Source organism: Oncorhynchus gorbuscha, linkage group LG18, assembly GCF_021184085.1.
Source record: "Oncorhynchus gorbuscha isolate QuinsamMale2020 ecotype Even-year linkage group LG18, OgorEven_v1.0, whole genome shotgun sequence".
In the NCBI taxonomy this organism is placed as follows: Eukaryota; Metazoa; Chordata; class Actinopteri; order Salmoniformes; family Salmonidae; genus Oncorhynchus; species Oncorhynchus gorbuscha.
Window position 1 is genome coordinate 38,196,154 of NC_060190.1, and position 23,212 is coordinate 38,219,365.

The window sequence follows — 23,212 nt, forward strand, 5'->3', positions numbered from 1 at the left end:
TACTGAGGCAGCACTTTGGAGAAGCAAACGCATCCACAATGCCATTAGGATACTGCTATGAAACCTTACCAAGACAGTTTGACTGAAAACACCATGAAAACCGATGCAATTTATCAGAAAATAGACATTAATTACAGCATTTTCTATGTTCCAGACATAGTGCAAGAAACTGTAGAACTTCAAGCTCTGATAGAGCCACTGTCGATGACCTGCATGTTAAGCGAGTCAACTGAAGACACAATTCTGAGATCTAACGTGTTAAAACCTGAGTCGAGATTGCCAACTCAAGTAGTTTTTGTAGGTTGTGGGGCAAACAGGCACAGCCTAAGTATGAACATGACTTGAACATTGATCTTTTAGATTGCAAGATGGCAGTGTCCGTTTTAGTTCTTAGGATCCCGTTCAATCGCTTTAAGAACAGATCACAGTTCTTCTCCAGTCCCCCTGTTGCCCATGGACTATATTTGGGCTTATATATTAAATGTCTCTAGGTCTTGATCTAGAATCAGGTCCTTCTTATCCATAACAATCCTCATTCATAATGATCTTTAGGCAAAATCGCTCTCTGATCAGCACTCCTACTCTGAGTCGCTCAAAATATATGGACCCGGGTCTTGCTTCTGCAAGCTAAGCGTATATAACAATGGCCTGCCTTAGGTTTAGGCAGTGTCCTGCTAATTTAAAACCTAGACTGAAGTCAATAGTTAGTGGTGTAATTCACTTAGCCAGAGATAACAAGGGGAGGAAATCCATTCACTTGACAGGTGTGGCATATCAAGAAGCTGATTAAACAGCATGATCATTACACAGGAGCACCTTGTGCTGGGGTCAATAAAAGGCCCCTCTAAATAGTGCACTTTTGTCACACAACAACGGCAAAAAACTATCACGTTTTGAATGAGCGCGAAATTGGCATGCTGACTGCAGGGAAGTCCACCAGAGCTGTTGCCAGATAATTTAATGTAAATTTTTCTAACAAAAGCCGCCTCCAATGTCATTTGAGAGAATGTCAGTACGTCCAACCGGCTGATGGAGACGAAAGAGAACACGCTTTGAAGGAAAAATACTACAATTCTGGTGCAGGTACACCCACCTAGCAAAAATAATTGTGCAATGTTGGCAAAACGATACAATATTTCTTCCCCCATCACTACTTTCTATCCTTTAAATGGACAATCCTGATTTTTGCAGTATATCCTGGGACTCTTATGATAAGTCAACTGCATTTATTTTCAGCAAACGTAATATGTGTAAATATTTGCATGAACATAACAAGACTCAACTGAGACATAAACTGAACAAGTTCCACAGACATGTGACTAACAGAAACGGAATATGTGTCCCTGAACAAAGGGGGGGTCAAAATCAGAAGTAACAGTCAGTATCTTGTGTGCACACCAGCTGCATTAAGTACTGCAGTGCATCTCCTCCTCATGGACTGCACCAGATTTGCCAGTTCCTGTTGTGAGATGTTTCCCCACTCTTCAACCAAGGCACCCTGCAAATTCCCAAAAATTACTGGGGGGGGAATGGCCCTAGCCCCCACCCTCCGATCCAACAGGTCCCAGACGTGCTCAATGGGATTGAGGTCCGGGCTCTTCACTGGCCATGGCAGAACACTGACATCCCTGTCTTGCAGGAAATCACGCACAGAACGAGCAGTATGGCTGGTGGCATTGTCATAATGGAGGGTTATGTCTGGATGAGCCTGCAGGAAGGGTACCACATGAGGGAGGAGGATGTCTTCTCTTTAACGCACAGTGTTGAGATTGCCTGCAATGACAACAACCTCAGTCCGATGATGCAGTGACACACCACACCAGACCATGATGGATCCTCCACCTCCAAATCAACCCCGTTCCAGAGTATAGGCCTCGGTGTAACGCTCATTCCTTCGACGATAAACGCAAATCCGACCATCACCGACCATCACCGGAGAGACAAAACCGCAACTCGTCAGTGAAGAGCACTTTTTGCGAGTCCAGTCTGGTCCAGCGATGGTGGATTTGTGCCCATAGCCGACGTTGTTGCCGGTGATGTCTGGTGAGGACCTGCCTTACAACAGGCCTACAAGCCCTCAGTCCAGCCTCTCTCAGCCTATTGTGGACAGTCTGAGCACTGATGGAGGGATTCCGCATTCCTGGTCTAACTCGTGCAGTTGTTATTGCCATCCTGTACCTGTCCTTTAAGTGTGATGTTCAGATGTACCGATCCTGTGCAGGTGTTGTTATACACGTGGTCTGCAACTGCGAGGACGATCAGCTGTCTATCTGGTCTGTAGCACTGTAGTGCTGTCTTAAGCGTCTCACAATACAGACATTGCAATTTATTGCCCTGGCCCCATCTGCAGTCCTTATGCCTCCTTGCAGCATGACTATGGCACATTCACGCAGATGAGCAGGGACCCTGGGCATCTTTCTTTTGGTGTTTTTCAGAGTCAGTGGAAAGGCCTTTTAGTGCCCTAAGATTTCCTAACTATGACCTTAATTGCCTACCGTCTATAAGCTGTTAGTCTCTTAACGACCGTTCCACAGGTGCATGTTCCTTAATTGTTTACGGTTCATTGAGCAAGCATGGGAAACAGTGTTTAAACCGTGAAAGGTTTATGAATTATTCATGGTATTGAAGCTATTTTCAGGAAAATATGAATCCCTACTGTACATAAGCAGGTGTGGATGCAATATTGGGAGGGTATGGAGGTGACTCATACAATGATCAACTGGGATTTCAACAAGTTGGACGTTTTGCAGGTGTTGTAAAGCCATAGGTTAGTTTAAATAAACTGTACGATCTATAAAGAGAGTTTGCCAAATCTTACTGTGTGCCAGGATTATGCAGCCTTTATGCCATGCCACCTCATAAACCAAATGATCATCCACATTTCTTACGATGAAGACATCTCTGTATCATTATGTTCCCCCTTAGGCCTCTAAACACAATAATAACAAATGTTATTTCATCCGCCACCCTGCAGTTCAAACCACTGCAGTCACCTCTGGGACAGAGGCTATGTACTCATTACAAAGTAAGTCATCATCATTAGGAGTTTATGAATGTGCTGAGTCTCTCTCTCTCGCATAACGACATTACAGCAGAGCAGACAGAACCTGTGGGCTCTGGGCTGGCAATCTGAGCCGCATTCTCCTTATTACCCATCCCATCGGGCCAGACATGTCCTCACCTATTAGAATGGAGTAATGGCACCAACAGCTAGTCAGCCACTGACACCTCAATGCCCCAGAGCCAATATACTAATATAGTGGCTGACGCCTCAATGCTCTATATAGCCACTACAGTAAAAAAGCAATAGACTCAGGATCCACATATAACAAGCTCATTACTCAAGTGAAGTTTTAGTTTTTCTGACAGATTATTTGAGTCTAAACTGGTGTTTTCAGCGAGAAAGTGTGTCTGGGCCGATGTGTGCTTTTAGTGAGCTGGTCTGGTCATTACTGGATGCTAGGTTGGGCAGCCTAGCCCAGAATATCCATCCCAATATGCCCTTGCTGCAACACTGCAATCAATCAGACACCACAAAAACTCCTTAACACAACATTAGCTCAGTGTCCTCACACACAAACCCCTAATTTATTTACATTCCTAATGTATTTACTCCATCCAAAGAAAGAGGAGACTGTCAGAAGCAGGGAGGCCAAAGACGGAAGATGATTTGGAGACTCGATTGTGCACACAAATTGGTTCCTGCCAGGGTGATACATCATGGAAAATTAAGAGGTCTCCTTCTTCACCTCACACACACACCAAAATCTGGGGGGTCGATGGCCATATCGGCACGGTGGAATACATTATTTTAAATTAGTGTTCACTTCGAGTGAGCGCACCAAAGTTTATTCTACAGGAAATTAGTGCAGATAGATAGAAGGTACATACAGTCATGGCCAAAAGTTGAGAATGACAGAAATATTAATTTTAACAAAGTCTGCTGCCTCAGTTTGTATGATGGCAATTTGCATATACTCCAGAATGTTATGAAGAGTGATCAAATGAATTGCAAGTCCCTATTTCCATGCAAATGAACTGAATCCCCCCAAAAACATTTCTACTGCATTTCAGCCCTGCCACAAAAGTACCAGCTGACATCATGTCAGTGATTCTCTCATTAACACAGGTGTGAGTGTTGACGAGGACAAGGCTGGAGATCACTCTGTCATGCTGATTGAGTTCAAATAACAGACTGGAATCTTCAAAAGGAGGGTGGTGCTTGGATTCATTGTTCTTCCTCTGCCAACCATGGTTACCTGCAAGGAAACACGTGCCATCATCATTGCTTTGCACAAAAAGAGCTTCACAGGCAAGGATATTGCTGGCAGTAAGATTGCACCTAAATCAACCATATATCGGATCATCACGAACTTCAAGGAGAGCGGTTCAATTGTTGTGAAGAAGGCTTCAGGGCGCCCAAGAAAATCCAGCAAGCACCAGGACCGTCTCCTAAAGTTGATTCAGCTGCGGGATCGGGGCACGACCAGTACAGAGCTTGCTCAGGAATGGCAGCAGGCAGGTGTGAGTGCATCTGCACACACAGTGAGGCGAAGACTTTTGGAGGATGGCCTGGTGTCAAGAAGGGCAGCAAAGAAGCCACTTCTCTCCAGGAAAAACATCAGGGACAGACTGATATTCTGCAAAAGGTACAGGGATTGGACTGCTGAGGACTGGAGTTTCCTTTATTACACATGTGGAACCCAAATCACGTTGCACGTTGGTCTGAGTTCATACAACGATCCCGACAAAGGGTCAACACTGCAAATATTGACTCTTTGCATCAACTTCATGTAATTGTCAATAAAAGCCTTTGAGACTTATGAAATGCTTGTAATTATACTTCAGTATTCCATAGTAACATCTGAAAAAAATATCTAAAGACACTGAAGCAGCAAACTTAGTGGAAATTAATATTTGTGTCATTCTCAAAACTTTTGGCCACGACCGTACACGTTAGCATTGCTAACCTTCAGATTACAAAGTATAAGTGGAGTTTGAAAACAGCACCCCTTGAGGTCAATGCCTATATTACAGAATATCCCGGTATCGCAGGGAGACGTGTGTATATGTGCATCTGTGTGTCTGAGCCACAGAGTGTGACCATAAATGCACATTGGAGCACGTCTGCCACAGCAGCCTCAGCCTCAGCCATGTGAATACATCTCTCCACTCCAGGAAGCTGAGAATTACTTCAGTCCCCTACCCTGACAGAGTACCCTTTCTGACTGGGCTGTCAGGCCTAATCCATGGCAACACAGTTAAGATCCTGAGGCTACCTACTGTACCAAACCACCAATGTTCACATAGACCAGAGATGGGAGAGAAAAGGTGATGCAATATTGATTTAAAACACTTTCTGCACAAAACTACTATCTGAGAAATACCGACTGGTCTACGCATCCTGACATCAACACTGGACTATTATGTAGCCATAGCATCAATAAAGACATAGTATGTAACAGTAGCATAGCCACAAATTCATTGGTCGGTGGGCCTGCAAACTTCCTGGGGCAAAGAGAAAAATCTGTTTTATAGCTAATTCCCTGAAATTCTACACATTTTGCCATGAGGCTGAGAGAACATTTGTAAAGCTAATTAAGCTAAAATATGTACCAAAAATGTACAAAACATTCGTAACACCTGCTCGTTCCTTGACAGACTGACCAGGTCTGCAAATTAATTACTTAAAAATCATACAATGTGATTTTCTGGATTTTTGTTTTAGATTCTGTCTCTCACAGTAGAAGTGTACCTACCTACCTAGGAAAACCTGCAAAATCAGCAGTGTATCAAATACTTGTTCCCCCCACCGTATGCCTCAATGCGGTCATATTCACTGCTTGCTATGAATTCTATATGATAGTGTTTAGGTAAAAAGGCAAATAATGTACCGTTTGGAACACTGACAAGCAGAGAGCAAAAAACAAAATCTGACTGGGTGGGCCTGGCTCCCCTGAGGCTGGCCTGGCTCCCCAGTGGGATGGCCCACTTGTGCCTATGCGGCTGTTATGTCAAGTGGATGGAATAATACAATACTGGCCTCCTCTTCTCTCATGGCTTAACCAATCAATAAACTAAGTTGTCGCCATCTTACGAGTTCCAACCCAACTTTGCTATATCGTGACTTTTATCGTGTTTACTTTTTTTTGGTACACAAAGTTCACCCTTTTATTACATATGACCACCAAGGACTTCCGGACATCAGATCGACAGTTACTAACCTTGATTTCGAACTTCAAATAAGACTTCAACTACGAATCAGCTGTTCCATTGCTCTATTCCTTTGTTCCATGGGCTACCAAAACGCTGCAGGCGTAGGCACGGGAGATGAGGTGGAGTCATGGTGGAATTGATGTGAATAGAAACCGAACGGCACACCCCTCTGTTCTGTTGGCAAATGTCCAGTCACTCGAGAATAAGCTGGATGAGCTTTGTTCTAGAGTCTCCTATCAGAGAGATTTGAAAAGCTGCAACATTATATGTCTTAATAAAATGTGGATGGATAATAAAACGTAGATGGATAATAAAACATGGATGATAATAAAACGTGGATGGATAATAAAACGTAGATGGATAATAAAACAGATGGATAATAAAACATGGATGATAATAAAACGTGGATGGATAATAAAACGTGGATGGATAATAAAACTTGGATGGATAATAGAATGTGGATGGATAATAAAACGTGGATGGATAATAAAACGTGGATGGATAATAAAACGTGGATGGATAATAAAACGTGGATGATAATAAAATGTGGATGGATAATAAAACGTGGATGGATAATAAAACGTAGATGGATAATAAAACGTGGATGGATAATAAAACATGGATGATAATAAAACGTGGATGGATAATAAATAATAAAACTGGATGGATAATAAATGTGGATGGATAATAATGGATAATACGTGGATGGATAATAAAACGTAGATGGATAATAAAACGTGGATGGATAATAAAACGTGGATGATAATAAAACGTGGATGGATAATAAGACATGGATGATAATAAAACGGATGATAATAAAACGTAGATGGATAATAAAACGTGGATGGATAATAAAACATGGATGATAATAAAACGTAGATGGATAATAAAACGTGGATGATAATAAAACGTGGATGATAATAAAACGTGGATGGATAATAAAACTTAGCTGGATAATAAAACGTGGATGATAATAAAACGTGGATGGATAATAAAACGTGGATGGATAATAAAATGATAATAAAACGTGGATGGATAATAACACGTGGATGGATAATAAAATGTAGATGGTGTCACGACTTCCGCCGGGGTTGGCTCTCCTGCCCGTTCAGGCTGTGCTCGGCGGTCGTCGTCACCGTCCTATTAGCCACTACCGATCCCTTTTCAGTTATCTGTTGGTTTTGTCTGATTGTTTTCACCTGTGTGTTAGTTAATTAGTATCTGTATATAATGTAGGTTGTCCCTCCCTTGTTTTGTGCGGGATTGTTTGTTTTTGTCATTTCGTTTCGGCTGTCGGTGTTTTTGTGTTTTATTTCTCCGGTTTGTCTGTTATTTCCTGTTTTGGATATTTTTCACCCTGTTTGTATTTTCGGTTGTCCGTGTTTATTGTTGTTCACCGGAGAATAAACCTCTATTCACTATTTGCTCTCTGCGCCTGATTCCACCCACCTTCACTAGTCGTGACAGATGGATAATAAAACGTAGATGGATAATAAAACGTGGATGGATAATAAAACATAGATGGATAATAAAAACGTAGATGATAATAAAACGTGAATGGATAATGTCGCTATGCACGTAGCAATTGGTGGATTCTCCATGCAGCTGCAAGGTCGTACAGCAGCTTTGGAGTTGAAAGGAGATGGAGTGGGTTTTTCTTAAAGAACAAATGGTACTCTACTCTCCATGGCCGACGTAGAGCAAAACGTTTAAACAGGTTAACAATCACAAGTCCGCCGGGCCAGACAGAATACCATGGCTCGTTCTCAAAGCATGCGCAGACCAGCTGGCAAGAGTCTTCACAGACATGTTCAATCGATCCTTGTCCCAGTCTGTAATTCCAACATGTTTCCAGCTGACCACAATTGTCCCTGTTCCCAAGAGCTCCAACATAACCTGCCTAAACGACTGTCGCCCCGTAAAACTCACATCTGTAATTATGAAGTGCTTCGAAAGGCTCGTCATGACACACATCAACACCATCATCCCAGACCCACTTCAATTTGCATACCGCCCCAACAGTTCCACAGATGACGCAATCTCATTTGCACTTCACACTGCTATCTCCCACCTGGACAAGAGGGTAAATAACTATGTGAGAATGCTGTTCATAGATTACCGCTCGGCTTTCAACACCATAGTCCCCTCCAAGATCATCACCTCTTGGTATGGCAAAAGCACAGCCCTTGACCGCAAAGCGGTCAGAACAACAGGCTCCGAGACAGCTTCTACCCCCAAGCCATAACACTGCTAAATAGCCAGACCGCTAAATAGTCAATTAATGGTACCCGAACTATCTTGCACTGAGCCTTCGGACACTCAATAGACTACATATACACACACTCACTGACACACACTACATCGACACTCTCTCCCCCACCCCCCACCACACACACACACCAACACAACACAAGTACACATTAAAACTGTAACAGCTTTCTTCCGCTGAAGGAGAGGAGGACCAAAATGCAGCGTGGTTAGTGTTCAACATCTTTAATAAAGACTAAAAAACGAGAACACTACAAAATACAAAACAATAAATGTGAAAACCGAAACAGTCCTATCTGGTGCAATGACACAAAGACAGAAGACAATCACCCATGAAATACCCAAAGAACATGGCTGCCTAAATATGGTTCCCAATCAGAGACAATGACAGACAGCTGCCTCTACATGAGAACCAATCTAGGCAACCATAGACATACAAAACTACCTAGAAAGGAAACAGCCCCATAAACATACAAAACCCCTAGATGAGAAAAAACACATAAATCCCCCATGTCACCCTGACCTAACCAAAATTATAAAGGAAACAAATATAACTAAGGCCAGGGTGTGACAAAAACACACTCACACACACTTTTTACACTCACCATTTGCTGCTGCTATTTTACTCTTATCATTATTATTAGTGTTATCTATCCTGATGCCTAGTCACTTTATCCCACCTTCATGTGCATATCTACCTCAAATACCTCGTAACATTGATCTGGTACTCCCTCTACATAGCTCCATTCATGAGTTTTTTGTTTTTTTATTCCCTGTGTTATTTTTATTTTTTTAACTCTGCATTGTTTGGAAAGGCTCGTAAGCATAAGCAACGCAATTTGATTTGGTCTGGTGACACCTTCCATAGAGCACAATGACATTAGAGTCGAGGTTGTCTAGCATTTTCAATGGAACATCCCTTTAACTAGCCTGGTGAGTCCTTCTATAAAGCACAATGTCTAGTTTTAGAGTCAATCAGGGGGAACAGTGTTTCAACAGAGCAGGTAGTCTGCCTCCTCTCTACCCTCTGTTCTGTTCAGCCACATCTTCATTTGTCTTGGCTCAGTGACCACCGCAGAACCACCAAAACGGAAGAGAGAGGGGGGAGGAGGAGAGATAAAGGGTAAGGAAGAGCGGAGAGAGGGGGGGATAAAGGAAAGTGAGTGAGTGAGTGAGTGAGTGAGTGAGTGAGTGAGTGAGTGAGTGAGTGAGTGAGTGAGTGAGTGAGTGAGTGAATGAGTGAATGAGTGAATGAGTGAATGAGTGAATGAGTGAATGACATTACAGCAACAGCATGTAATGTCTGTTTTAATCATGGCTAGCATACACATCGGTAAACAAGAGGTCAACACTGAGAAAGACAGTACTCTCTCACTTTGCCTCAGGATTGGGGTGGTAGGGAGGTAGTTGGACACGAGCCATGAGAATAGATGGCTCTATTAGTACTTCATTACCCTTGTGAAAGGTGAGGTAAGGGGTTGCTAACTGTGAGGCGCCATCCTTCTCTGGGTCTCCTAGGAGTATGAGATCAGAACTCTACTGTAAGATTAAGGCAGCGGAGGAGCTTGGTGCTCCACTGCACATCTCTCTCCAGAGGCGTGTTGAGGCCCAGTCCCAGCGAGAGCAGAGCGACTCCCCTCCCCTCTCCTCTTTTCAACTTTCCTCCAGTCATTCACTGGAGCACATTTCCTTACACGGGGTGGGCATGTCAACATCACCCCCTTCTCCCTTTCCCCTGATCTCTCCCTCCCTACCCCTCCACCCTGCGCCTCACCCTCGGCAGTGGGGCACGGAGCTGTTAGCGACACACACCACTCCCTCCTCTCACCACCTTCCCCCTGACTTGGAGTCACCCAATTAGAGGCAGCTGTAGCCAGCAGGGAGCCCCATGCCGAGCCAGGCTACACCCAGCCCTGTGGAGGGAGGAGAGGAGGCCCCTTAGAGGCCTGCCTAGCTGATCTACAGCCTGGGAGAGTATCCTTCAACCCCACCCTCAGGCCCAGCACACCAAGCTAATCAACCATCTCTCCATCACCATGACGATGCAGTGCCAACACTGACTGGAGACGGTACATCTGAGTGGATCCATCATGCTCCACTGACCGTGACAGACTGACTGACTGCACTGCATGTGTGTTCAAGTGGAACTCTACGTATATCATGGAGTTAAAAGCGCTGTACAGTCGAATTCAGCACAAACTTGAATGAGTGTTAGGCGAATGAGTCATTCGGTTCACATACTAGCTAGCTTTTAAATCAGAATACAATGCCTGGATGCAGACACGGAATATGTGCCCAACAATGTATCTTTGGAACAGACATAATGTCTACTTGAATATGATTTTAATCTCGAATCCAACTGGTTTCGTTCAACTGCAGGGCAATATAAAAGCTCAAAATAAAACAGTAATAACTAGACCCTCACTGCCAGAGAGAAATGTGAAGAACCAAAGAGAGATAGAAGAGGAGGTTAATGAAAAAGCTGCCGAAAGAGAGAAGAAGAAGAAGAAAAATAGACAAACAATGCAGAACTGTGTTCCGGAGGTCTCATTGGTGTTAGATATCATAACCCCTATGAAAAAATGCCTACGTGCGCATACACACACACACACGCCTTGAATAACCTTTCATTATATTCCAGGGTGTGGATTTCTGTGTACCTTATTTAGTGGTTCATAAGTAGAGTATACACACCGCAGGAAAGTGAGACGGTGCCCACCGAGTGTTTCACCACCCCCTTTGTACTGCTAATGTGGACGGTTTAGGCTAGATTAAGAAACAGGTTAGGTTAACCTTCTCTTAAAGACATGCTCCAGAACTTTGGCGACTACTAAGTTTTTTTTTTTTTTTTTTCCCGCTTTGGACTGGATGTGTCAATGTGTAGTTCATAAATGCATAATATATGAGCAGAATTACTGCCGTACCTCAATTTGCCTCGTAATCCCTACTACTCTGGGACTGGGCCTCAATTTGCCTCGTAATCCCTACTACTCTGGGACTGGGCCTCAATTTGCCTCGTAATCCCTACTACTCTGGGACTGGGCCTCAATTTGCCTCGTAATCCCTACTACTCTGGGACTGGGCCTCAATTTCGTGACAGCTAGCAAGATACACACACGGCAGAGCGAGAGAAATGACGTGACGCACACATCTGCAGATATGTGACGTAGTACACACGAGCGCTACTTTCAGAGCTACTGGCTAAAAAGGTATACACAAGTACTAGAGAATCTCTTTAATGTGGTAAAGTGTAGAATTATTCAAATCTGTACTGCATTATCTATTATCTATCAAATATGATCTAGTTGCGCCTGCAACGTTGTGACTTCCTACATGGGCATTAGGCAGTCTCCCAGGCAGAGAAAAAGTCCATCAAAAAAAAGGGAAATACAGACTTCTGATTGATGCAGTGAAATACTTACACAACACTAGAGAGGTTTATTGAAAGTTTAAAAGCTAAAAAGCAATAGAACCTGAGATCCAGACTGGTAAATAATACAAAAGCCTGTCTCCTGGGAACTGAGTGGAATATAAGAGGAGGCTCAGACGCACACTGTTGACTCTGGTGGCAGGCGAAATAAATCACAACATATGCCAGAGTACACCATCCGACCCTGCCTCTCAACCTCCGCCGTTCTTCCTCTCTTTCTATTTCTACTATTTTCTTTCATCCTCTCTTTCCCAACATGCCTGTATGCCATGAACCATCCAACCCTACCTCTCAACCTCAAGTTCTCCAGCTTTCTCCTCCTTTCTTGCTTTCACAACACGTCCAGTATGCCATCCCGTCTCTCAAGCTCTAGTAGTACATTCCATCTTCCCTGGAATATATGCATGAACCATTTCCCATCCTAAAAATGTGGAATAAGCAAAGGCTTTGATTTGTGGTCAAACAGACAGAAAAGGGGTCCTAGAAACAGTATTGCTATTATAAATACATCAACACACAATAATGTTGAAGTAAATACCTTTGCCAACTAATATCAACACTTATATTTACTTTTGGAGAAATTATTTGCATTGTGCTTTGTAATTCTGTTACCAAAAACCCACATACTGCATGTTTAAGATATTTTCGAATTGCTCTTCCCCATGAGGTAACAAGTAAAGGTAGAACTACCTATTAGTTTAGTGTTTTTACTGATACCAAGTTTGTTTATGAGTTATGCAGTAACGGAGTTACGGCAATTTAATTGGCTGAAATGGGATCTCATAGTAGTCACAAACCACAGTTGGGTCACCTGCTACGGTCCTCCATTCCGCTGGCATACTGTTATGTTCAGCTCATAACTATTAACTTTCTCTTTCTGTCATCTGGTGGTCAAAGCAAGCCTGTAAAAACAGTCTGGACAACCCTTCCCTGTCTCTCTCTGTCTTTATTTCTCTCTCACTCTCCTTCTTTGTGTCTCTCTCTCTCTTTCTTTGTCTCTTTCTCTCCTTCTCTTTGTCTCTTTCTCTCCCTCTCTTTGTCTCTCTCTTTGTCTCTCTCTCTTTCTTTGTCTCTTTCTCTCTCTCTCTGTCTCTCTCTCACTCTCACCCACTCTTCCTCTGTCTCACTCTCTCTTTATTTGCCTCCCCTTTCTTTCTTTTTCTTTGTCTCCCTCTTTCTTTCTCTCTTTCTGTCTCCCTTTCTTTCCTTGTCTCTCTCTCTCTCACTTTCTTTCTTTTTCTTTGTCTCCCTCTTTCTTTTTCTTTGTCTCCCTCTTTCTTTCTCTCTTTCTGTCTCCCTTTCTTTCTTTGTATCTCTCTCTTTCCTTGTCTCGCTCTCTCACTTTCTTTCTTTGTCTCCCTCTCTCTGTCTTTGTCTCCCTCTCTCTTTCTTTGTCTCCCTCTTTCTATTTCTACCTCTTTCTATTTCTCTCTCTCTTTCTGTCTCCCTCTCTTTCTATTTCTCCCTCTCTTTCTTTGTCTCTCTCTTTCTTTGTCAATTCAATTCAATTTGCTTTATTGGCCTGACATAATGTACATATTGCCAAAGCTTAATTTGGATATTTACAACATGAAAATAATAATAAAAAATCTAAACTGTCAACGGGACAACAGTAACAACAATAACCAAGGGTCAAAATAGCCATACATTGAACAATAACAATACAGTAGAGGACATGTGCAAGTTGATTGGTCTGTTAGACACTGTCCCTCAACTTATGGCAGGCAGCAATGTAGTGCGCTGCCAACCCACAGCTCTCTGCGTCCTCCCCCAACAGGATGGGTAGCCTACTCTAATCAGAGAGGTCATTGAAACCTTGAATAAGGGATTCAAATTTGGGGAAATGACACTCTCTAATTGTTTTATATTTCTGACATTTTGTCAGGAAACGCAGCTCCGTCTCAGGTTCTGCTGTTGTGCATTGGTTGCACAGCCCTTCTCAGTGGCAAGGCTTTGCTCACTGAGCCTGTACTTTGTCAAGGTTTTTCGAATGCTTTGATCAGTAACCATGTTCAAATAGTTAGCCATGGTGTACTGTCTATTTAGGGCCAGATAGCACTGCATCTTGCTTTGTGCTTGTGCTTGTGTTTCCCAATAAGCAATGTAGTTTTGTTTTGACTGTGTTGTAATTTGGTTTATTCTGATTGATTGGATGTTCTGGTCCTGAGGCTTCAGTGTGTTAGTAGAACACGTTTGTGAACTCAGCCCCAGGACCAGCTGGATGAGGGGAATCTTTTCTCTGCTCAGCTCTTGGCATTGCAGGGCTCAGTAATAACATGAGAGGGAGTCACTGTTTTTTAGATGTTTCCAAAACTGAATTGCTATTTTTCTAGTTTTTATTATTAGTGGATATTGGCCTAATTCTGCCCTGCATGCATTGTTTGTAGTTTTCCTCTGGACATGTAGGAGAATCTTACAGAACTCTGCATGCATGCAGGGTTTCAATGGGGGTGTTTGTCCCATTTGATGAAATCTTGTTTTGCAAGTGGACCCCACACCTTTGGTATCTCTTTCTCTCTCACACACACACACACACACACACACACACACACACACACACACACACACACACACACACACACACACACACACACACACACACACACACACACACACACACACACACACACACACACACACACACACACACACACACACACACACACACACACACACACACACACACCCAACAACTACCCTCTTACCATTTATTGTAACAAACAACCTCACCGACTGAGCACCGACACCGGGCGTTCATGGACATTGAAATGTAGCTGAAATTTGGTAGGGACCAAATCTGAACCAATATTCTTTCTGCAGACGCCATTGGCTCTAAATTCAAAGAGGATAATTAGCAGACCTCTGGAAAACATGGTGCACACAGTGCTTCTGACTACATATTCACCTAACAATACCAAACACACAGAGGCTAAGGAGCTTTAGCTGTCTAAATCGCTGTAGCTCAGTGTCAACACAGGTTCAGTGTCAAAGCATGAAGATAGATAGATAACACGATCCACGAAATGCTCAGAGAACATAAGGAGAGGCCTCGCCGACAGGCTGCAGAGGTTAGGGTATGCGATGTGCAAAGTGCTATGAATACAAAAGCAACTACAGTTAGAGTAAAACTACCTTGACCACATTCTGAAGTACAACATATCCAATAGCTTTATTTGAGTGTTTAGGCATATTGCACAAATGAATGTCAGAACGTTGTGTACTTGTGTTGTCACGATACCAGGAAGTAACGAAACAATGTAAAGAAAAACATGTAGTGGATAACATCTCTTAAGGAAAACGGTCCTAATGTTGGAAAAAGCTGCCTTATGTGGTCACCAAGAGTCGCATTTGCAAGCTATAGCACACACTACTACTTTTACAAAAGTAGGTTTTAAAAGGACCATGGAGTCCAGTCTGCTTTGTGTTTTCTTTCTTGCCAAGGAAAAGCTGGTTTCGTACTGCAGTAACAGAGTTGACATCACAGCAGTAAATGTTGTGAGTAGTTGGTATTATAGGTGCAACCAGTTTCCTGTTCCTCTCCTCTCTAAGGAGATAGAGCATCAACGAGAAGGAAAAGTGTACAAAGACTAATTTCATCCTACTTTATGCTCCAGGCGAAACCACATTGGGAATATAACCGTTAAAATCAGCTCATTCAGATCTCTTTCCATTAAGGTAAAAATGGAATGTGAAAGAGGTTTTAACAGTTCTCGAATGATCCTTTCCTTTTAAAATCATTTTAAATATGAGTGGTTTTTACAAGACTGCAGGCAGTGCTAAAATTAGTAGGAGGGAGATAGTGAGAGTGAATTTTCAAGGATAATATACAATTCAGGGGCAGAATATCATTAATTTCCATCTCATTTCAGCCTTGTCCTACTCAGACGGCCGAGAGCACTCTCTTCATGTCATTATCTAATGGAAAATTTGCTCAGTTAGTAGATATGAATAGGACCAGGAACACTACTAGCTTTCAAATTAAAATTCAAGCCGCTGATTTTGAGGATCTCATTGGAGTAGCTGGCTAGCAGCACAATGATTTAAATAAATAAATAAATGCATGTATACTGAAAACACACAAAAAATACAAATGTATTTAAATTAAATATCAGAATATTCTGACATTTCAGCCACACCCGTTGCTGACAGGTGTATAAAAATCGAGCACACGGACATGCAATCTCCATAGACAAACATTGGCAGTAGAATGACCTTACTGAAGAGCTCAGTGACTGTCAAAGTGGCACTGTCATAGGGGATTTGATGCCACCTGTCCAACAAGTCAGTTAGTCAATTTCTGCCCAGCTAGAGCTGCTCCCCGGTCAACGGTAAGTGCTGTTATTGTGAAGTGGAAACGTCTAGGGCTCAGCTGCGATGTGGCAGGCCACACAAACTCACAGGGTCCAGAGAGCTGAAGTGCGTAGCATGTCTAAATCATCTGTTCTCGGTTGCAAACCTCACTACCGAGTTACAAACTCAGTTCAAAGCAACGTCAGCACAATAAATGTTCGTCGGGAGTTTCATGAAATGGGTTTTCATGGCCAAGCAGCCACACACAAGCCTAAGATCACCATGCACAATTCCAAGTGTCAGCTGGACTCCGGAGCAGTGGAAACACGTTCTTTGGAGTGATGAATGATTTTTAATTTTACCTTTATTTAACCAGGCAAGTCAGTTAAGAACAAATTCTTATTTTCAATGACAGCCTAGGAACAGTGGGTTAACTGCCTGTTCAGGGGCAGAACGACAGATTTGTACCTTGTCCGCTCGGGGATTTGAACTTGCAACCTTCCGGTTACTAGTCGAACGCTCTAACCACTAGGCTACCCTGCCACCAATGATGCTCCACCATCTGGCAGTCCAACAGACAAATCTGGGTTTGGAAGACACCAGGAGATCACTACCTAACCCAATGCATAGTGACAACTGTAAGGTTTGGTGGAAGAGGAATAATGGTCTGGGGTTGTTTTTCATGGTTCGGGCTAGAACCCTGAAGTGAAATCTTAACGCTACAGCATACAATGACATTCTAGATTATTCTATGCTCCCAACTTTGTGGCAACAGTGTGGGAAAGGCCCATTTCTGTTTCAGTATGACAATACCACTGTGCAAAAAGCGCTGTGCATAAAGAAATAGTTTGCCGAGATCAGTATCGGAGAACTTGACAGGCCTGAACAGAGCCCTGAACTGAAACTCATTGAACACCTTTGGGATGAATTGGAATACCGACTGTGTGCCAGGCCTAATCAGCCAACATCAATGCCCGATCCCACTAATATATACAGTGCTAGTTAAAAGTTTGGACACACATACTGATTCAAGGGCTAAATTTGACTAAGTTCTACATTGTAGAATAATTCTGAAGGCATCAAAACTATGAAATAACACATATGAAACCATGTAGTAACCAAAAACTTAAACAAATCAAAATAGATTTTATATTTGAGATTCTTCAAAGTAGCCACCCTGTGACTTGATTGACAGCTCTGCACACTCTTGGCATTCTCTCAACCAGCTTCATGTGGTAGACACCTGGAATGCATTTCAATTAACAGGTGTGCCTTGTTAGAAGTTCATTTGTGGAATTTCTTTCCTTCTTAATGCGTTTGAGCCAATCAGCTGTGTTGTGACAAGGTAGGGGTGGCATACAGAAGATAGCCCTATCTGGTAAAAGACCAAGTCCATATTATGGCAAGAACAGCTCAGATAAGCAAAGAGAAACGACAGTCCGTCATTAATTTAAGACATGAAAGTCAGTCAATGAGGAAAATTTCAAAAACGTTGAAAGTTTCTTAAAGTGCAGTCGCAAAAACCATCAAGCGCTATGATGAAACCGGCTCTCATGAGGACCACCACAGGAATGGAAGACCCAGAGTTACCTCTGCTGCAGAGGATAAGTTCATGAGAGTTAACAGCACCTCAGATTGAAGCCCTAATAAATGTTTCACAGAGCCCAACAGACACATCTCAACATCAACTGTTCAGAGGAGACTGTGAATATCAATCTTTCTATTCTGGTTAGAGCCAGTTTGTGCTGTTCTGTGAAGGGAGTAGTAAAGAGCGTAGTATGAGATCTTCAGTTTCTTGACAATTTCTCGCATGGAATAGCCTTAATTTCTCAGAACAAGAATAGACTGACGAGTTTCAGAAGAAAGGTCTTTGTTTCTGGACATTTTGAGCCTGTAATCGAACCCACACATGCTGATGCTCCAGATACTTAAGTAGTCTAAAGAAGGACAGTTTTATTGCTTCTTTAAATCAGAACAGTTTTCATCTGTGCTACATAAAAGTTTTTTTAATGATCAATTAGCCTTTTAAAATGATAAACTTGGATTAGCTAACACAACGTGCCATTGGAGCACAGGAGTGATGGTTGCTGATAATTGGCCTCTGTACACCTATGTAGATATTCCATTTTTAAAAATCAGCCGTTTCCAGCTACAACAGTCATTTACAACAATATCTACACTCTATTTCGGATCAATTTGATGTCATTTTAAAAAACAAGGGAATTTCTAAGTGACCCCAAACTTTTGAACAGTAGTTGATATACAATGCATTTGGTAAGTACTCAGACCCCTTGACTTTTTCCACATTTTGTTACATTACAGCCTTATTCTAAAATGGATTCAATCATATTTTGCCCTCATTAATCTACACACAATACCCCATAAATACAATGAAAAAACAAGTGTATATACAAAACTGAAATATGATATTTATATTAAGTATTCAGACCCATTACTCAGTATTTTTTCGAAGCACCTTTGGCAGTGATTACAGCCTCGAGTCTTCTTGGGTATGATGCTACAAGCATGGCACACCTGTATTTGGGGAGTTTTACCTATTCTTCTCTGCAAATCCTCTCGAGCGCTGTCAGGTTGGATGGGGACCATCACTGAAAAGCTATTTTCAGGTCTCTCCAGAGATGTGTAATCCGGGTTCAAGTCTGGGCTCTCGCTGGGCCACTCATTGACATTCAGAGACTTGTTTCGAAGCCACTCCTGCATTGTCTTGGCGGTGTGCTTAGGGTTGTTGTCCTGTTGAAAGGTGAACCTTCACCCCACAGTCTGAGGTCCTGAGCGCTCTGGAGCAGGTTTTCATCAAGGATCTCTCTGTACTTTGCTTTGTTCATCTTTCCCTCGATCCTGACTAGTCTCCCAGTCCCTGCCGCTGAAACATACCCCCACAGCATGATGCTGCCACAACCATGCTTCACCATCGGGATGGTGCCAGTTTTACTCCAGGTGTGACGTTAGGCATACAGGCCAAAAAGTTACATCTGGGTTTCATCAGACCAGAGAATCTTGTTTCTCATGGTCTGAGAGTCTTTAGGTGCGTTTTGGTATCTCCAAGCCGGCTGACATGTGCCTTTTACAGATGGTTGTCCTTCTGGAAGAATCTCCCATCTCCACAGAGGAACTCTGGAGCTCTTTCAGAGTAACCATCGGGTTCTTGGTCAACTCCCTGACCAAGGCCCTTCTCCCCACGAATGCTCAGTTTTGCCGGGTGGCCAGCTCTAGAAAGAGTCTTGGTGGTTCCAAACTTTTTCCATTTAAGAATGATGGATGCCACTGTTTTTCTGTGGACCTTCAATGCTGCAGAAATGTTTTGGTACCCTTCCCCAGATCTGTGCCTTGACACAATCCTGTCTCGGAGCTCTATGAACAATTCCTTCATCCTTATGGCTTGGTTTTTGCTCTGACATGCATTGTCAACTGTGGGACCTTATATAGACAGGTGTGCACCTTTCCAAATCATGTCCAATCAATTGAATTTACCACAGGTAAACTCCAATCAAGTTGTAGAAACATCTCAAAAATGATCAATTGAAACAGAATGCACCTGAGCTCAATTTCGAGTCTCCTAGCAAAGGGTCTGAATACTTATACTTATTTACTTTTTTATAAATGTGCAAACATTTATAAAAACCTGTTTTCACTTCGTCATCATGGGTTATTGTGTGTAGATTGATGAGGAAAATGTTTTGTTTAATACATTTTAGAATAAGGCTGTAACGTAACATTGCATATCATAAACATGTCATAAATAATCAAAAGGCACAAAGTAAATGTATGCATGATGAATCATCGAGTACATCTGAAACCTTATTGAAGGCTGCCCAGCAACATACAGTGCAACTCATCATCAGACCTGGTGAGAGAGTGACAGTTTTCTGGGCTCAACTGTAAAATGTGCCATTTTATTTTGGCACACTTTAATGTGACCTGATATCTTACAATCATTAGTGGTGAACAGTGCCCTATAGATCATTTTACCATTATATACAAATTGCTGGGATGTTTCTCGTATAACATGGTATTCAGGATCCACAGCCATTTAGGACATAGATTTTTCCTGGGATACAGTTTCTTCCAGCCAGTGCATCCCTCCAGGACCATCAGTTTAAGTAGTGATTATAAGGTGCACACATGCATAACAGAAATACAAATATATCTGTTTAAAGATCCTTCTCTGCCACAGGCCCAGTGCTGGAGGAACAGGGTGATAAATGTGGATCTCTGTAGCTGAATGGTGCTCACAATGACAACACAAGTCCCTACTCTAGCACAGAATCCTCCATAACACACATCCAAAACTACTCCCTGTAGCTACCAGTCAGAGGGAGTGAGGGAAAGAGGGAGAGAGTCAAATAGAAATGGAAGGAGTTGGATTAAAAGCTACATTTGGGAAATAGGGAAGGAGTTAGAGAGAAGGGAGAAGAGTTGGGACAGAGAGAGATTGAGAATCAATCAAAGAGGAAGAGAGAGTTACTGTTAAATAATATATCTCTACTGCCACAGTCCAGTTGGTTTGACCTCTCTAATGATATTGATCAGTGTCGAGCAGAGAGTTCGAACCTTAGAGAGGATGTAGGGTTAGAATTTGTGGCACAAGCGGTCAGCCATCTTGCCTGGGGACATAGTTGCATCTCTATGAAGTAGAAGAGGACTCACCGGAATAAGCCCAGTAGGAGTTTCCTCCTGTGGCCCTCCTCTCCCTCACCCCGCCCCCCATGCTCCCATGGTGCTCTTCTCCTACTGACCCCGACTGGCCACCCTGTAGAGCTAAGGAACACAGAAACAGAGGTTAGATAGAATGTTTAACATAAGTATTTAAAACACTACATTTATATATACACTTTACAAAAATATAAATGCACCATGTAAAGTGTTGGTGAAAATGTTTCATGAGCAGAAATAAAAGATCCCAGAAATGTTTCATGTACACAATAAAGGTATTTCTCTCAGATTTTGTGCACACATTTGTTTACATCCCTTTTAGTAATCATTCCTACTTTGCCAAGATAATCCATCCACTTGACAGGTGTATCATATCAAGAAGCTGATTAAACAGCATGATCATTACACAGGTGCATATAGTGGTGGGGACAAAAGGACATTCTCAAAAGTGCAGGTTTTGTCACACAACGACACAATGCCACTGATGTGCAATTGGCATGCTGACTACAGGAATCTACACCAGAGCTGTTCACAGAGAATCAAATGTTCATTTCTCTACCATAAGCCGCCTCCAATATCGATTTAGAGAATTTGGCAGTACGTCCAAGCGACCATACAAGCGAAGAATTTCTTCACAAACTGTCAGAAACCATCTCTGGGAACTCATCTGCGTGCTTGTTTTCCTCACCAGGGTCTTGGCATGACTGCAGTTTGGAGTAGTAACGGATTTCAGTGGGCAAACGCTTTCATTCGATGGCCCCTGGCATGCTGGAGAAGTGTGCTTTTCACGGATGAATCCCGGTTTCAACTGTTCCCGGGCAGATGGCAGACAGCATGTATGGTGTCGTGTGGGCGAATGATTTGCTGATGTCAACGTTGTGAACAGAGTGCCCCATGGTGGCGGTGGGGTTATAGTATGGGCAGGCATAAGCTTTGGACAACAAACACAATTGCATTTTATCGATAGCAATTTGAAAGCTCAGAGACACCGTGATGATATCCTGAGGCCCATTGTTGTGCCATTCATCCACTGCCATCACCTCATGTTTCAGCATGATAATGCACGGCCCCATGTCGCAAGGATCTGTACACAATTTTGAAAATGCCCCAGTTCTTCCATGGCCTGTATACTCACAAGACATGTCACCCATTGAGCATGTTTGGGATGCAAATATCCAGCAACTTCGCGCAGCCATTGAAGGAGGAGTGGGACAATATCACATAGGCCACAATCAACAGCCTGATCAATTCCACACGAAGAAGATGTGCCGCGATGCATGAGGCAAATGGTGGTCACACAAGACACTGACTTGATCGACGCACCTACCTTCTTTTTTTTACATATCTGTGACCAACAGATGCATATTTGTAATCCCAGTCATGTGAAATCCATAAATTAGGGTCTAATGAATTTATTCCAACTCACTGATTTCCTTATATGAGTTGTAACTCAGCAAAATCTTAAATGTTGTATGCTGGCCGGTGTGTTTACGGACATATTCAATCAATCCCTATACCAGTCTGCTGTTCCCACATGCTTCAAGAGGGCCACCATTGTTCCTGTTCCCAAGAAAGCTAAGGTAACTGAGCTAAACGACTACCGCCCGTGCACTCACTTCCGTCATCATGAAGTGCTTTGATAGTCAAGGACCATATCACCTCCACCCTACCTGACACCCTAGACCCACTCCAATTTGCTTACCGCCCAAATAGGTCCACAGACGATGCAATCTCAACCACACTGCACACTGCCCTAACCCACCTGGACAAGAGGAATACCTATGTGAGAATGCTGTTCATCGACTACAGCTTTCAACACCATAGTACCCTCCAAGATGTCGAGACCCTGGGTCTCGACCCCGCCCTGTGCAACTGGGTACTGGACTTCCTGACGGGCCGCCCCCAGGTGGTGAGGGTAGGCAACAACATCTCCTCCCCGCTGATCCTCAACACGTGCGTAGCCCTCTCCTGTACTCCCTGTTCAACGACTGCGTGGCCACGCACGCCTCCAACTCAATCATCAAGTTTGCGGACGACACAACAGTGGTATTGATTACCAACAACGACGAGACGGCCTACAGGGAGGAGGTGAGGGCCCTTGGAGTGTGGTGTCAGGAAATAACCTCACACTCAACGTCAACAAAACTAAGGAGATGATTGTGGACTTCAGGAAACAGCAGAGGGAACACCCCTATCCACATCGATGGAACAGTAGTGGAGAGGGTAGCTGGTAAGTTCCTCGGCATACACATCACAGACAAACTGAATTGACTCACACTGACAGCGCAAGTGAAGAAAGCAGCGCCTGTGAAGAAATTCGGCTTGTCACCAAAA

At 43.0% G+C, this 23,212-nt stretch overlaps 1 protein-coding gene across 2 annotated transcripts in view; it reads right to left on the minus strand.

Moving 5' to 3' along the window:
- The window catches only part of LOC124003272 (receptor-type tyrosine-protein phosphatase gamma-like), a 285,724-nt gene that overhangs the window by 185,772 nt on the left and 76,740 nt on the right, over positions 1-23,212 (minus strand). For both annotated transcript variants that reach the window (XM_046311379.1, XM_046311378.1), the window contains exon 2: positions 20,873-20,983. In XM_046311379.1, coding sequence (XP_046167335.1) covers positions 20,873-20,983 — 111 coding nt within the window. The remainder of the gene's footprint in view (positions 1-20,872; positions 20,984-23,212) is intronic.